The sequence below is a fragment of the Zootoca vivipara genome, chromosome 6, assembly GCF_965207765.1.
Source record: "Zootoca vivipara chromosome 6, rZooViv2.hap1.1, whole genome shotgun sequence".
NCBI classification, from domain to species: Eukaryota; Metazoa; Chordata; class Lepidosauria; order Squamata; family Lacertidae; genus Zootoca; species Zootoca vivipara.
The window spans coordinates 46,762,727-46,780,264 of NC_142589.1; the positions used below are offsets into that span (position 1 = coordinate 46,762,727).

Here is a 17,538-nt window from a genome sequence, read left to right on the forward strand (position 1 = left end):
CTTTAACAAGCCTGGACTTCCCAAAGGAAGATGTACTGCTCTGTTTCTTTATTTTGGAGTATTTATACCCCACTTACCAACCAGTGTTCTTGGAGGGGGGCTACAATATATTTAAAACACTGTGAAATAGAAAGTGATACAATAGTTATTGCAGTGAGCCAATGGTATATATAATCCACCCACCCCACCCCCATTCTCTGAAGTTCCAAAAAGTGCCACTCTGCACCTGAATCTCCTCGTCCAACCCCCTCCATGCTCCTGTGACCTCATCCTTTCCCTTGCATCAACTTACCAACTTACTCAAATAAGCAGCAGTGTTCTGCCTTTGGATGTGGAATACCAAGAGGTCCTGCCCTGCCTTGCCACCTGAGGCCCTTTTATCTGGAAATGAGGGGATTTCAGCCTTGGGCATCCCACCAGCAAAGTGTGTGCTCTGACACAGAAGCAACACCCCTGTTTGTAATCAGCATGTTGTTATTTTTTACAGCAAAGGAAAGGCGGTCCTACCAGGTTAACACTGCCATCAAAATCCACAGTAAGTTTTAGCTTTCCAGTTACAGCAGAAAAGCATTTCTTGTTCCTCTAATTCCCATCAACCCTGACCATTGGTCATGCATGCTGTGGTTGATGGGAGTTGTAGTCCAACAGCATCTGGAGGGTACCATGGGTTATTGGAGGGCACTGAATTTTACATTGAGCCAGAACCGGATTATGAATTAGGCCAAGTAATCTACAGTTGGGTTCTGGAGAATGACTGCTTCTGGAGAATGGCTGAAAGTCTAATTTGACCGTGGCCATTCTCTTATGTAGCATAGTACTAAGTGTCTGAGCTGCAAAACAGGATGCCTGTGGTTGTACTCTCACTCTTGCTATTCAGGAGTTAAAGCTACTTTATCCCTACTTTATGGGGTTGTATGGATTGTCTAGATCAGGGGTGACTGCGATTACTTTCAAAATTAAAATCTGGCAGTGATCTACCCCCGGTTTTTTTGGGTTCAGTTGTTGACCTTTTTTTGGGAGGCGAAAAGCCCTGTTTTTAGGGGTTCAGGCCACAGTTGTTTAGCTTTTCTTAGGGAGGGAAAGTGCCCCATTTTTAGGGGTTCAGAGGGAGGAACAAAAGCAGACACTTACATTACGATCACTGGCCAGATAACAGCCTCCATTTCTAAGCACACAGAGAGGGGGCGGAGCTGGATGGGGGCCAGCGATCGACCGCGATCTACAATAACATCGCAGGGATTGACCAGTAGATCGCGATCTATGTGTTGCACATCCCTGGTCTACATTATGTATGTGGAACAGGCCCGGCATCAGCACAAGGCATCTGCAGGAAGCTGCTGGAGTTCCAGGTCCGAGCCCTGCACTGCAGCCTGTCCTAGGAGCCTCACGCCATCTGGTTTGGAGCCATCATTAAAATTTCCCATAATGCAGCTAGTGCAAAAGGAGGCAGTTCAACTGCTCACTAGGACAGACTACCACCATCAAATTACTCAGCAGCTGAAAGAATTGCCACTGGCTGACAAGTTAGCTTAAGGTCACCAGATATTTTTCAATGAATCAGGGGACACTTCAACTTCAATGGATTTTTCTATGGGGACTGATTTGTAAATCCGGGGGCTGTCCCCAGGAAACGAGGGTGTCTGGTAACCTTAAGTTAGCTACCAGGCTGAATTCAAGGTGCTGCTACTGGTGCATAAAACCCTATACAGCTTGGGACCTGCATATTTAAAAGATCATCTCACACCATACACGCCCTTCTCATGCCGGCTGGGGCACATGGGAGTTGTAGCCCAAAATACCTGGAAGGCACCAGGTTGGCGAAGGCTGCAGTAGAATGCTCAGATAGGTGTGAATTAAGTGGTGCTGCCCCCAGGATTTAGCCAACTTTTGCAACACAGGAACTAAGGCCTGTGTTGCAAGAGCTTTGGGTTTGAAAGTTCCTGTCAATATCTACAGCAGTTTCTGTGCCAATCTGATGTTGTTTTCCTCCCTCAGGACGCAGACCTAGCCCGGTTGTTAAGCTCAGGTTCCTTCGGCAACCTGGAGAACCTCAGCCTGGCCTTCACTAACGTCACGAGTGCCTGCGCAGAGCATCTCATCAAGCTGCCTTCGCTCAAGCAGTTGAACTTGTGGTCAACTCAGGTACGAGCTCAGGAAGCAGCAGCAGAGAGGAGTCGCTTGAGCTGAGACATGCCCAAGATTGCCCTTCTCAATATGAGGAGGTTTTCTGACAGTGCAAGTTGCCTGCAAAAGAACCCCCCACAAATTTATAAGCAGGCTGCTTCCCTCCCCCAATTTTTCTGCTTCCAGCCAAAATTGTTAGCCTGACTGCAAGAGTCCAGCTCTGGGGGACAGTACCTGCTTTGCAGGTAGCAAAGGGGTAGGGAACCTCCACCCTGTGGGTCACATATAGCCTTCATGGCTCAGGCCACACACCCCACTCTTCAGGGCACATCTCTCATCCATGCTGTCCATACTGGATTGTGTCCTTCAACTAAGTTTGCTTCATTAGCTGTGATTCCCGCACTGCAGGGGGTTTGGCCAGATGACCCTTTGGATCCCTTCCAATTCTACAATACTATGATTCTTACAACAAACATGCTTCTTGCTTGCCTAGGTGGGTGTGAAAATCTGACTTTTTCATGGCTGGGATGTAAACTAGTGCAGAAAGATAAACAGTCCCCTGTGTTTGCAAGGCTTCTTCCTTTTCCCATAATGCTCTGCTCATGTATAGTATTTCCATGTCTCCCCCACTCCACCCCCTCCAGTTTGGAGATGCAGGTTTGCGGCTTCTCTCTGAACACCTCACAATGCTGCAAGTGCTCAACTTATGTGAGACGCCTGTCACCGACGCTGGGCTGCTGGCACTGAGCTGTAAGTAAGCAAAGAAGCAGGCCGATGACAGGGCAGGGAGGGGATTCATCTGGGCTCAGACTTTATTGCCTCAGGACTGTTTTGAACCCCTTTGAAAGGGGGCTTATTCTCCCAGTGTTGCACCCTTTTTGTACTGTGGCCCTTCAGGTGTGGTTGGACTCCCACCAGCCCCAGCCAGCATAGCCTGCAGTCAGGAATGACAGGAGTACAATATCTTATATGGGAAGCCACAGGTTCCTTGGTGTACTCATACTTGAGAACTGCAAATTCCAGTGACTTGCATACCTGCTTCAATCCATGTTGATGAGTGAAGTGGGGATGGGGATTGCAGTCTGCAGGGAGGGCAACTGTTCCAGATAGATTCATCCAGGTTAAAATCTATTTTGTAACCAGCCTCTCAGATCTGCTTCCCTTGCAGTGATTCGCCCTCCTACCTGTCAGGGATGAGGTTGGCATAAAACTCATTCCTTTGGTGGGCTGGGACAGGTGCCCAGGTTTTGTGCCCTGACCTAAAGTGCAAATGAGGCCATTGTGTGAACATTTGTTTTAAGGCGTTTATTTTTTCCATACCAAAGTAATATTGATTAAAGTATTAATATAAATAAAAATTAGCCTCCCCCCCCCCGAACATTATGTCAGGATTCAGATTACATTTCTTAAAAGCACTATATATTCTACTAATAAAATTGAGAACCTTCTGTTTAATGTAATGGCCCAATCTACTATAGTTTGTAATACCAATTTTTCCTTTATAGCATCCATTCTTTTTTTATAACCTATACAGTAATCAGAACTGTCTCCATTAGTTAGATCCACATTTCATTTTTCTTAATTGATCTAACCCTTCTTCAGTTGATCCTATTTTCCCTTGGAAAGACCAAACTATTTTATATGTAGTGAATATGATTTTACAACCCACTTTGATGCACCATATTAGCCCCATTCAGGCATTTGTTCTTCCATGTTATGTTCCCACCCACTCCATCACATTTCTGGTTGTGCTCCACTAGTTAGAGAATGACTGTCTGCAGCAGAGAGGGTGCTCTATGGATTTTACAAGGCTTTCAAATGATATGAGTACATCAGGATCCCTCCTATAGACAGTGAGGGATTGATACTGGCTGGGTGCGACAAGGTGTGACTGACAGCTACAGTTTATCTGTAGGGCTTTGCACATTTAGCATAGCTAAGGGAGATATCACTGGGTTGCTGATTATAGGCTTCAGAAGGCCTACACTCTTTATTTGGGGTGTTTTTTTGTATTCTCATTTATCAAAAAAGAAAGAAAAATAGTGCAAAAATGGCAAGAATTATGAGTATGGCTCATTTGCACTGTGTCATACAAAATATTTCAAAGTACTTTCCTAGTGCAAAATACATCAGTCTCCCACCCTTCATGTTCAGAATCTAAAGCTTTGTTTTGGGGGATTGGGGGGAGCAAGATTCTAGCTCTCATATTTGCAGAGAAAATATTGCTAAGCAGTGACCCAAAGTCCAGTCAGTTAAGTTTTTAGTTAAGCAAGGTCTGCAACATAGCAGCCTCCATAACGTATTGACCCCTCAGACATTATCACACCATCTTTCAATATGCAGAAGCATGTGTGTACAACCAACATGTTGTATAAAAAAATCCTATTAGAACAATGTTTTTATTTGGCTTACTAAAATATCATAAAATCATGTGCAAGCTTTTGAGTTCTCCAGAATTCAAAAAGCTTGCACACAATTTAGTGGCATTTTGTTTGGCCAAATGCCCTAATGGAGTTTTGAGATTCCCCCCCCCCCTTATATATCAACATGGCAGCATTTGCATTTTGTGTAACATATTGCTTATTTATTTCCTAGCCATGAAAAGCCTGTGTAGCTTAAATATGAATAGCACGAAACTTACGGCAGACACCTATGAAGATCTCAAGGTATGTCAAAGTTTTGAAGCTACAGGACATGTCTGGAAAAGAGCCCAGTGGCAAGGGAGCAGGTCATCCCGTGTAAAACACTTAGCTCTTCTTACGATGTCGCAGAATTGCCAGGAAACCCATATGGCTTGTATCTCTGCCACTGGCCAGGTGGTGATCATGTGATGCACCTAAGACAAGGACAGGGAGTCTGTGGCTGTTGAGGTGCTTGCTGGGCTCCATCTCCCATCAACCCCAACCAGCATCACCAATGGTCAGGGATCATCTGCACAGCCAGAGATTCCCCATCCTGTTCAAGATCTGAAAGAGCAAACAGTGTCACCACCTCTGAAATAATTTATTCCTAAGAATTTTAAATCTGAACTCAACGAAATGAGCTTACAGGAATGTGGGAAGCTGCTGTCTGCCAGGTCAGACCATTGGTCCACCTAGCCTAGTGCTGTTCACACTGACTGGCAGCCGCATTCCAGGATCCCCATCACCTGCCAGCTGCCATCCTTTAACCTGGAGAAGCTGCCAGAGATTGAACTGGGGACCTTCTGCGTGCTCCCCCACTGAGCTATGTCCCCTTCTTATGCTACGATCATCGTCCCACATCTTCTCCAACTCCGCCTAGGGCAGAGAAGCTCTTTAAACCTGCAGTTGGACAGCAGCTGCTCCTTTCATCAGGGGCGTCCAAGTTCTGGAGGGCACCAAGCTCTGGAGGGCACCAGGGAAGAGGCAGAGGCTGGACGTGGCGCCTCCTGGCATCAGCTGCCGCCCATGTCCACCTCCGTCTGCTGTGGCCACCGTGGCACGAAGCGGCCAGCTGAGCCAGGAGGTGCCGGGTCCAGCCTCTGCCTCTTCCCTGCCGGAGGAGCCTCCCTCCAGCCACTGCCTGCCTCCTCCAGCCCTGCCAGCAGCACTGTCCTCCCTTAAAAAAAACCCTGGGAAACGGGGGCAGGGCGCCGGAGAGAGCTTTGCACCACGGCGCCGGATGTGCTTAAGACAGCCCTGCCTTTCACTCACCTCCCTTTACATCAGCGAAGGCTGATCTGTTGGGGCAAATGGGGCACTGCCACACCAGTCTGTGTGCCCTAAGCCAGCCCCTCACCTGCTTGCCTTCTTACTGCTAACCAGTGCAAGGGGTGACACTGCCTGTCAGCTTCTTCATTAGTCTGAGTTTTGCCCTAGTAGAACTCAGAGAGGAGGAGGGGGCGGGGAAGAAAACTAGAATTAGTTGATTCCAGCGCCACCTGCTGCTGGGCCCCTGGTCTTCTGCCCTACCAGTCCCAATGGGCGCTAGCCACCATGGCTTTAAGCACTTTAAATCACAAACTTTCATTTAATATGAATATACAAAATATACAAGCAGAACCTAAATGCCTAGCGATGGTCCACAAGGAATCTTACTGGGTTCTGGTGGAAATCTGAAAAGGACCTTTAAGGACTGGCTCGTTATTTATCTCTTTCTCTTTCTACCCCCCCACCCCCACCCTTTTCTCTTTCAACCAGGCTAAATTGCCCAACCTGAAGGAAGTGGATGTCCGCTACACAGAGGCATGGTGAAATCTCGTGGGCTGCATTCGTAGCATTTGACAAGGAGAGAGGGAGGGAGGGAAAAGAGAATTTTTTGCAACAAAATAAAAGCAAAGAAATAAACTTTTGGCTTCTACCTATAGAGAGCAGCAAGTTCTGAGGACTTCAATTTTAGGAGTTGTGTTTGTGAGGTAGCAGAGTGTGGCTTTGCGTGTGGGAGGGGAAACTGAGCATGCCCCAGGCCCTGCCAAATTCTTTGAGCTTCATCCTTTGAAATTCAACATCATCTAAATGAAGGGGGTTGGGGGTTGGGTAAGAAAGATTGTGCGGGGGGGGGGAGAGAAAAGGGAGGGGAAATCTGTTTCAATTTTCATTTGCTTTTTTGTGTTGTTGTTTTTAAAATGCCATATGGAAAGAAAAAAAATATGGGGTTATACATCAGAGCTTTTTCTTGGATGGACCCTCAGTCTTTAGGTGCTTTACCATCTTTCCTGCTCTCTCTTTTTTAAAAAAAAAAAAAGTATGAGAAATCAAGAGAAGAAAAAAACCATGATTTTCACCTCTCGTTCTGTTCTTACGATCGTTATGCAAAGTAATTTTGTTGTACATACAATTTACATAATGCACCTATTTAAAAAATGGTTCACAAATAACAGGTCTGGGACCTGTCTTTTATTTATGAATTGTTAATTCTTTTACCTTTTTCGTTCGTTTGTTTCATTCTGATTTGCATATAGACTGTATGAACTAGTTGGTCTTACTGTTTTTGTTTTTTAAAGAACAGAAAACCCTCTTTGAATAACTGTCTTTTAGTAAAGCTTACTGTATTACGTAGTCTCTGTCCAGCCCCATCACTCCACCAATTTCTGATTTACAAATCGCTCAAAAGTTTCTTCAGATAAAAGAAAAAATATGCCTATGAATACAAGAGCAAAAAGATGTGTGCGCAGTCAAGAAGAGGTTGTGTATATTATCTGATACATTTTCAAACTGTGCTGGGGTTAGGAAATTGGAGTGGTAAGGAAACTACCTTTTGTTGTAATCAAGAAAAATGTTAGTTTAAAAACTTAAGTTCAAGATTAGACTTAAGTTGAGCTGTCAACCATTTGTGTTAGATTTGCCAAGGTGTGCCTGTTTGGTTTTCTGTTTACGTCCTATATTTCAAGGGCAAGTTCATCCTCACAGCCACCGTGTTGTGCATTTTTCTTTACTTTCACTCCTCCTTCCCTTCCCCCCAAGAGCTTCGCTTATGTTCCATGCATACAAAGATCACTTGCCATATTACTATTACTATTCTTCTTATTTTCATGAGATGCAGATTATTCCACGATCAGTTGCTAAGCTGCTCCTCAAAATATGTATGACCACTATCCATATCCCTGATCCTCCTGCACCAGCCTTTGCCAATCCAATGCCCGCCAGATATTTGGGACTGCAGCTCTCATCAGCCCTAGGAGCTGGGGGCCAAAAACATCTGGAGGGCACTAGGATGATGAGGTGGGTCCTACACAAATGCTCAGAAAAAATATTATTAATATTATTATTTTATTTTATTTTTTAAAAAACCCTTATAAATAAGCTTTCTTTTATAAATATGCTTTTGGGTTATTTTCTCTCTCTTTCACAATAAGCATTCTTGGAACGGAGCAGCTTTTTAAAATAAAAAGAAAAGAAGCATTTTATGTGTTTATCTTTTTTGAATTTACTAGCAGATGTTTGTTCAGTTCTTGGAGCACCTGAAGAGATTTAACACCCAGGCAATGTGCTTATACACACATGTATGTATGTACATGTATATACATATACATACACATACATGCATGCATGCATATTTTAATTGTATTAAATGGGAAGCGATGCTTTTTGCAGTTCTGGTTGTCTTTTTCTGTTTGTTTTTTTAAAATGTTGCTAAGGTAGCTTCTTCACACTTCAAGTCTCTGTCATCTCTCCCTTTGCCACTTTTTGTAAACACTCACAAAACAACAACAATGGTTGGTTCAAGTCTTAATTCATGTAGGGTGCCAGGGGTTGTGTTTTGCTTTTGCTTTTGTTTTGTTTCTGCCTTATATCCCAAGCTGTCTGATAAACTCAGTGAGGGGAAACGAAAGAAAACGGAGATGAAACTTACGCCAACGTTTTATCCTTAGCACTGTTGCTTCTACCGATGGTTTACTACTACTGTTCTGTAGCTGTGTAAAAAAAAGAAAAAGAAAAAAAAGATGTGAAATAATTTCAGGCGCGGGGTGGGGTGGGGTAATAAATAAACTGTAAGTGAATATCTTTTAGTGGCGTGCATTGTCCTTTCTTTTTGTGTAATTGCATCATTATTATTTTTTCCTGGTACAGTTTGTGGGAATGTTACAAGATGGCTGAGAGAACAATTGGAAGGCTTATGCTGCTTGAGGGGAATAGCACATTGGATCAGCTTTGTAAATGCTCTGGAAGGGAAGCTGCTTGGAAATGGTACAGGGACCAATCTGAGCTCCTTAGGTAGAGCTAGGCCTGCTTTTCAAGGCCTAGCCCTGGCCCATGTTTCCTGGAGGGTAGGGGTAGGGAACCTTTTTCAGCCAAGATGGCTAATTCCCTTCTGGGAGTAACACACCCCTGGCAGGCAAGGCCAGGGGCAAATGTGGGCAGCATACAAATCGATACGGCTAACTTGACCTAACAACACCTCCCCCTTACAAACAAAATTCACTGCGCTCCACTGAAGGCAACCAACCATGCCCTAGGCCCCCCCACCTATCTTGCCACCAATGAAAACTAATAAATGAATAGAAAGAGAACCTACCCACAAGACGCTGACACAAAAACCTTGCACGTACACTATGCAAAAGAATGAAAGTTTGCTACCCCTCTTCTCTATTCCCACCTCTCTTCTCCCCCAACCTCATACTGTCTATTAACATTAGTGTCCCACATCAAATATAACTGATCTGTAGGAATGGAAAGCAGAGGCGCTGTATGTACTTTTGTAACCCAATAAATTCTTAATAAAAACCATTTTTTAAAAAAGAATTGGTGCAACTGGAAGCCACATTTTTTCCCATTCTGCAGAACTCTACCCTCTTTCCTGTCATGAAAGAGAGTGACAGAATATGTGGAATTGGCTTTATTCAGAGTGAGAAAGGGAGGTAGATCGTCATGTTTGCTACAGAACAGGTAATGTGTTTATGGAAAGGGTTCATTGGACTTCAGAGTTATCTAATAGTACAATTAAACTACCAGTATTGTGGTTCTCTTGATCATTGGTTTATGCACAAGAGACAGAATACTCTGGTGAGAACTTGTTTACAGTAAGTACCATCTTTTCTAACTCTTTTAAAATTCTATTCCAAAGTAGAAGAAGAGGAGGAGGAGGAGTTTGGATTTGGTATCCCGCTTTATCACTACCCTTAAGGAGTCTCAAAGTGGCTAACAATCTCCTTTCCCTACCTCCCCCACAACAAACACTCTATGAGGTGAGTGGGGCTGAGAGACTTCAAAGAAGTGTGACTAGCCCAAGGTTACCCAGCAGCTGCATGTGGAGGAGCGGAGACACGAACCCGGTTCACCAGTTTATGAGACTACCGCTCTTAACCACTACACCACACTGGCACAGTACTTCTCTAGATGTTTAATTATTGCATTTATGCCCTATCTTTCATCCTAGGAGCGCAAAGTGGCATGAACATGGCTCTCCCCCTCTCCATATTATCCTCATAATAACCCTGTGAGGCAGGTTAGGCTTAGAGTTCTTATTATTGCTATATATCCTATATAATAATATGCAAGTGTCTCTGTGTCCAGATTCCCTGTGTCCCGTTTTCCGCGCTACTGAGCATGTGCCCCAGGGACACAGGGATTGGACGCAGAGACTGCACGCACACACACTCCCCACCCCTCTGCCCTGCACTGGCTCACTAAGCAGTTAAAACAGAGGCCACCAGGTGGGAGGCAGGAGCAGGCAGCAAGGTTCCTAAGCAGGGCAGGCCCTCTCTCAACGTGCCCAAGGGCCTGAGGAGGAAGCCGGGACGACCAAAAAATCGAGGCCCCGGCTTCTCACTAACGGGCCCAAAATTGAGGCCCAAACAGCGCAAGCAACCGGGAGACCCCCCGCTGGGCCGGAACGGCCAGGAAAGGCGCGGGGAGGCCACCGAATGCTCAGCGCCAACCGCGGGACCCTCAGAAAGCGCCGGGGTGGGCGCAAGCCCCCCGGACGGCAAAGCTCCCTCCCGGACGCAGCAGGCGACTGAAAAACAGCCGCGGAGGCCAACAAAAGTAGCAGGAGCCACCCCCACCCCCCAAAAAACTGGGTGTACACCCCGGAGCAGCCGTCCGGGCCGTCCAGGAGCCAGAATTCGGCCACTGGGCCCTGGCAGCAGCAGCGCTATTGACGGGGAAAAATTAGGAACCAAACGGCAGGCGCAAAAAGTGCGTGAAAACAGGGTGGGGAGGGATCCGCACTCCAAACACAAGCTTCAGAGGGGGTAAAGGAAGAAATACCCCCACAACCCCCCCGCCGAGCCCGGGCTGTAAAGGTAAAAAGGGGGGACTTTGGCTTGGGGTTTGGGAACGGGGGGGGGGAATTAGGGATGACTTAAGGATCAAAGGGAGGGGGAGGAACAATCAATTAGACAAGGAATAAAAGCCCCCCACGCGCCGCTGCCACCGAAAAAGGCTGAATGTTCTAGCGCCCGTTTATTAAACGGGCTGAATGGCACTAGTTCAATTATAAATTTGCAAACCTATTCTGGAGGAAGGTCCTAAATGTGTTGAACAGAAGGCCATGATCAAGTACCAGCTGCTCAAGTGATCCAGTTCAAAAGGCAGTCGGAGACGCTGGAATAAATTATTGACTTTGCCACCAAAATGCCCAGTGAATTTTGCCATCTAGATAAATGATATAGGGCCTGTCTGAGTGCATGAGCCTTAAAAATAACCGGAGTGAGATTCAGGTAGGTACCCGGAGATGTTAACTTGTAAAGCATCACAAGGTCAATCATTAATTGTTCTGAAAACAAGGGGCTGCACAAAACCTATAAGAGATTCAATGAGGAAAACAAAATGGCAAAAGTGACAATTCTGTCATTGCACAATCTTAAGAGCAAGCTCAATTCTCCACCTGATGATCCTTAAGGCAGCTAAAGCAGGACCATTACACAAAAATGGGAAATAGTGGCTGGTTTGGGGAAACCCCAAGTTGTGAAGAAGTAAAAACAAACAAACAAAAACTTAAGGGGAGGAATTCCTAAGGAGGGAGAAAAACCCCAAACTACATGGTCAGTGGCTGCCTAACTTGATGTGGGAGGGGAGAATGGGAATGGAAAGAGTGCCCTGAAAAAGGGTATGGCTGGCTGGCTGGAACCCTGAACTTTTCCCACTCCCCTGCAAGCAGGCCAGATCTGCATCCACCCCACCCCACCCCACACAGGGTCAATCATCTGACATTACAATGGAGGTAACAAGCCTCTTTGAGCATGCCTTAAGAGGGCTTTGCTCTGAGATCACAAAGGGGTTTGCATTGCAACCACTGCTAAGGTACATGTTATTTCCTCCATTTTGGCAGGGGGGTCAAGGCAAGCCCCTTCCTTATTCTGGAGCTAGGGATGCTCCCACCGCCCATCAGCTGATCGGAATCACTTTAAGCTCCCAATTGTTTCTCTTTAAGCTCTCAGTTGTTCCTTTGGAGTCATGCTAGTACCTGTTTCGCACCTGACATCACATACGACATCAGGTGTGGGGAGTGGTTTGCCAAGAATGGCTTGGCAGGCCAAAGTCGGCCTGTGGGCCAGAGGTTCCTCATCCTGGAAGAGAAGGTGTCCTCAGCTAGAGGACTGTTCTCTTCACAGTAGGACAGTTGGCCACCCTATGTCAGAGTCAGCCAGCCACGGTGTGCCACTAATCTGTCCCTGGGAACAGTACAAAACATCATGAACGGACGGTGTATTTCTACTATATTTTGACTACCAACACAAATTCTCTAGAGGTACAAAATATTCCTTGATAATCACGTGAGATTTGAAATTGAGGGTGGGGAGGTGGTCCCTGCCACTAAATGGCACATTGCATTCGTACCCATTCCCAAACAGAGCTCCTGCAGTGCTGCATTTGTAATCCACCACTCTGTTCAGGATTCCCATAACCAGGGGTATTGTATACAGCAATGCATGGGACTTATCAGCTAAACTGCCCCTGCAAGGCTGCTGCTTGGACCGTCCCTATTTTTGAGCCAAACTATAACACAGTGTGTGTGGGAGGAAGTCATACTTCCACTTTTCCACCTCAGAGGCCGTGACATCACTGTCGCCATAACGACCACATTTTCACCTAGGGCCTAGGCCCCCTTGCTTGGCTGCCAAGGGAATGAATGTAAGTGACAATGTAGACATTGCCCCCTGGCACAGGTCGGGGCTTTCTTCCCATTCCCTGTATATGGACCTGAATCAGAAAACCAAGTAACTCTATTCAAATGTATCCCAGCCTCTTTATGAATTGGCTTGATGTGCTACTGCAACCCTTTCTCTGATGATTTCGGTTTGCTTGGGGTTTCAAAAACCCCTGAAAGATTTGTGCATCTAGCATGAGGATTCATAAAGATGGGCAGTTCCCCCCCCCCGATGAACCATAATTCCTAATTCCTAAATTCTGAGCTTCCATTCAAAAAGAAAAGCAAGTTTCTAGTATTTGTAAAAACCTGAGATATGAGGCACTTCATTCTTCGGAGTGAGGCCTTGGCCTTCTGTTCTTTAAGTCCTATCCTGATTGCACCACAGACGATAGCTTTCTAGGCCAGGAGTCTTGAGTACCCTGTTATCATTCTGCTCCATTGTTCTAATCTGGGGAATGCCTGAACAGTGAGATTTCAGTTTAGGAAAGTGAGTGGAGTGACTCTGATATAACCCGGCTGTCGAGCTTCAGGGTCTTGCATGCATGACTTTTCCTTGGAAGAAATCTCACTCTTTCAAGTGACTCATAACAGATGCATCATATGCAGGGAGCAGGGGATGGTGGCGAAACAGACTGGGATTCTGTTGGCCTTCTTGACTCCTCAACTCTGACTCACCCCATCTAAGGAGACTAAAACATGTTAAGACTCTGCAAAGATAAGTTAAGTCACACAGCTGCAAGGAAAAATTCTCTCTCTCTCTCTCTCTCTCTCTCTCTCTCTCTCTCTGTGTGTGTGTGTGTGTGTCAGCTTTCCTGGTGTTGGCAATGGCACTATTTGTAAACTGTTTTTTTCCTTCTTAAACCTCAGAAATTAATTTCTAGTTGCTCCTGTTTCACAGGGAATAGCATCTTTTTGCTAGTCCCTACCTGTAGAAAAGGGGGCGCGGGTGGCGCTGTGGGTTAAACCACAGAGCCTAGGGCTTGCTGATCAGAAGGTCGGCGGTTCGAATCCCCGCGACGGGGTGAGCTCTTGTTGCTCAGTCCCAGCTCCTGCCAACCTAGCTGTTCGAAAGCACGTCAAAGTGCAAGTAAGATAAATAGGTACCACTCCAAGCGGGAAGGTAAACGGCGTTTCCGTGTGCTGCTCTGGTTCACCAGAAGCGGCTTTGTCATGCTGGCCACATGACCTGGAAGCTGTACGCCAGCTCCCTTGGCCGATAATGCGAGATGAGCGCCACAACCCCAGAGTTGTCCGCGACTGGACCTAATGGTCAGGGGTCCCTTTACCTGTAGAAAACCAGTGGCTTTATTTCTGCCCGTTTTTGTTTTCAGGGCCTGCCTTTTTAAAAATGTTAACATGAATTCCTAGAGTGGGCCCCCAGATGGAGGTTTACCTGACAGTGGCTGCAGCCATTTCACTCCCCACAGTATCCCAGAGCGCCTGACACAGCATCACTCCAGGGCCTTGTGGGAAATGTAAGTGGCCCATCACATCTGGGCAAACTCATAGCAAGGGATGCAGTGCAGGCTCCACTGCCAGCCAACCCTGCCAGGACCCTGGGGTCCTGACAGCTACTCAAGTGCTCTGAGTGTTGACACTGGGCGGGCACAGAGTAGGGGTTTTTTAGGTTCCTTCTAGGGTAACCACTTACATGCTGGTTCATCCAATTTCATCAAATTGTCGTATGCTGATTTATGTGTATAGTTGCACTTTTAGAAATTGTTGTGACACAACAGAAATGTAACAGAAAATGTCATAATGGGGAAGACTGTGGTCAGATGGCAGCCTATTCAGTCCAGGTGTTCGCTGTTGATGGGCAACTTCAAGGGCCCCCCTGCTCCTAATCTTTATCTTTAAACCGGACTTTGACTGAACAGTCCTTTTAATAGAAAATGCCTTCACACAGAGAACAGTCATCTGATAGCCCTTCAATAAAGGACTGTTCTCTGTAAAGTAGAGAACACGGACTCACCCTAGTTCAGTTCCCTTTCCTGTTCTTCACAGTTGAATGTTGAGGGGCACGAATTCACTGTGTCTCTAGATCACAGGTATATAAATGCAAATACAAGAAACTGAAGGCATTATTATGTGTTATTTTTAACTGGATTTCTTACCTGCCCTTCACCACAAGGTCCCAGGGTGGGTTACAACGAAGGATGTCAGAAGGCTTGGATTTCTGTTCTGGCCCATGTTCGTTCCACGCAGCGCTGTTTCCGTTCCAGTTCAGCTTCCAACTAAAACGACAGAACTCGTCTCACTGTGGCAGAATTTTATGTAATTAACTGCGCTGTTATTATGTTATTCCACACTGTTAATTTCAATGCCAAGGAAACTCAACGCCTATGGCAGAGGCGTTAGTCATCCAGAGTGGCTGGGGCAACCCAGTCATATGGGCAGGGTACAAATAAATAATAATAATAATAATAATAATAATAATTTGTGGACTGTTCCAGACATCGGACAAATAAGCGAATGTCAGCAATTTCTGCTCCTGTTTCTGTTTCCATCAAAATTATCAGACATCCCTAGTTACCTACCACAAATGCAAAATGACAATTCTGAAATCAGTTCAACCAGTTTACTTCTGGGAAAGTCTAAAGGGCCATACAGAGAGGACTGGGGGGCCACATCTGGCCCTAGGCCTAAGGTTCCCCATTGCTGTTCAAGAAGGAGAGCTTACTGCAGAGCTTACTGCTGGAGAAGGCCAAATTCTGCTGCCACCCTCTATTGCCATCCCTTGCGATGGAAAGGGAGCTACCGAAAAGAAAGTGGCATAGAACAGGGATCCCCAAACTCGGCCCTCCAGCTGTTTTGGGACTACAACTCCCATCATCCCTAGCTAACAGGACCAATGGTCAGGGATGGTGGGAACTGTAGTCCCAAAACAGCTGGAGGGCCAAGTTTGGGGGTGCCTGGCATAGAACATGAGGCCTACTCAGAGTAGACCCATTAAAGTTAATGGACATGGCTAACAGGTTTATTAATTTCAATGGGCCTACCTCGAGTAGGATTTAGCTGGTTACAACCCAGTGTTCTTGAGGAAGGCTCTAATACTTGCACTTCTGCAGAAATCTACAATTTAAACATCAAATGTGATCAATATTAATCTCACTTCTGCATTTTTTAAATGTCGACTTTGCTGAATACAATTTTTAAAAGCCCTCTGGGTTGCATCCCATTAATTTTTACTCAGAATAGACCCGTTAAAATTAATGGACAAATCATGACCATTAATTTCGGTGGGTCTCCTCTGAGTAGGACTAACCTTGGATGCAGCCCTCCAATTGGACTCTGCAATTTATTTCCATTTCACAATCTCTGCTGCCCTCATTGGGCATGAATAGGTAATGGCACTTCCCACTCTGCTCTTCCAAAAGCATGCTGAGGTGTAGACTGCCTTCGGAGAGAGTTATGCTTGCATTTCCCTACATGGCAGTAGCAAGGCAGCGCAGCATGGGCACAAGGGACAACACACTGTTATTTATTTCACAACATTTGCTGGGGTGGTCTACACTAACCCGCTGCCGAATAAATATACCTAGATATCAGTGTTCATTATTTTATATTGCCAGCATAAGCTGCTTGCTCTGCCTTATTTCCATAAGGGTGGGGCTAGAAGTTTACTGAGGGACATTCTGCGAAAGCAACTTCCAATTGGTGATAGGTCATATCCAAAATCTCTTTCCCATTGTCCCTTTATGGATGTGTCCAAATCCATAATAGTTTCATTTATTTAACAATTTTTGCATTATTATTTTAAGCTGCTTCTTTTTAAATAAAAAATAAATAGCACAAACAAAATTAAAATAAAATAGTATTTGTGTATTCTGGCTTTATGTCTGAAGAGGGCAGCAGAAGGCAGTTTATTTCAGTGAGCAATTTCTCATCCCTTGTGTTGTGAAAGGAATCCCTTGGCTTCTCCCTAAACTTTCAGCACTATGGGAAAAGATTATCCCCACACTCCAACATATTTACTTCCGTGCCTTCTTTACAGCATGTGAAGGGATATTAAAGGGACTAGGGTGTAAGAGACCAAGGTTAAAATCACCACCTGGCTGTGAAGCTTCCTGGGTGACCTTGTGGTTGTCACTATTATTAAGGTTGTGAAGATAAAATGTGGAAGAGGAGAATCATAAATGCCACAAAAGGAAAACCAGGCACATGTATTAATTGGTTGAAGACGGACCAGCTGGTTATGGGAAGGTAGCAACAAAAACAAGCCAATTCTATTGGGTCTGGTGACTTACCTCTCTGCTCTGAAATTCAATAGAGCTTAGTTTATTAATTGCATTCATATCACCTCCCAAAACAGTTCATTGGGTGTCTCCCAAACCAAAGCGAGAGTTTAAACTTAATTAAAATCAAAACACAGTATTCAATTTAAAATGTTAGTAAAAGTATATTTCAGGTTAAGGCTTCTCCAAGAAAATCCACTTTAGCACGCGCGCGCGCGCGCACACACACACACACTCTGCAAACAGAATATGCACGTACTTAAAACCAGGGCAACATGGAAAGTGTTTGGGCTGTGCTTTTTAGTTTTAATGTTTGAGAAATAAGAGGGGAGTGACTGCTGGGGGTGGGGTGAAATCCAAAGAAAGAAGTGATGGGGGAAGGCAGGAAGAGATATGAGTATTCTAGCCAGAAAACAAAGAAAAAGAAACGTGCTCACACTCCTCTCTTATCTCCCCCCCCCGTAATACACATGAAATATAAGTAAAACAAGGTTCCTACTGTGAGTGAAATCTCTCTCTTCTCCACGCACTGCAGAACGCAGGAAGAATGCATAGTTCTGATTGGCTAGTGAATGCAGGAAGCACACATGGCTCTGATTGGTATAAGGTGGGCTAATTGACAAGG

At 45.4% G+C, this 17,538-nt stretch overlaps 1 protein-coding gene across 2 annotated transcripts in view; it reads left to right on the top strand.

Moving 5' to 3' along the window:
* The window catches only part of CMIP (c-Maf inducing protein), a 164,023-nt gene extending 155,430 nt beyond the window's left edge, over positions 1–8,593 (top strand). For both annotated transcript variants that reach the window (XM_035120939.3, XM_088672030.1), the window contains 5 exons: positions 488–535; positions 1,996–2,142; positions 2,769–2,874; positions 4,720–4,790; positions 6,285–8,593. In XM_035120939.3, coding sequence (XP_034976830.1) covers positions 488–535; positions 1,996–2,142; positions 2,769–2,874; positions 4,720–4,790; positions 6,285–6,338 — 426 coding nt within the window. In that variant the 3' untranslated portion in view covers positions 6,339–8,593. The remainder of the gene's footprint in view (positions 1–487; positions 536–1,995; positions 2,143–2,768; positions 2,875–4,719; positions 4,791–6,284) is intronic.
* The last annotated feature ends 8,945 nt before the right edge of the window (positions 8,594–17,538 follow it).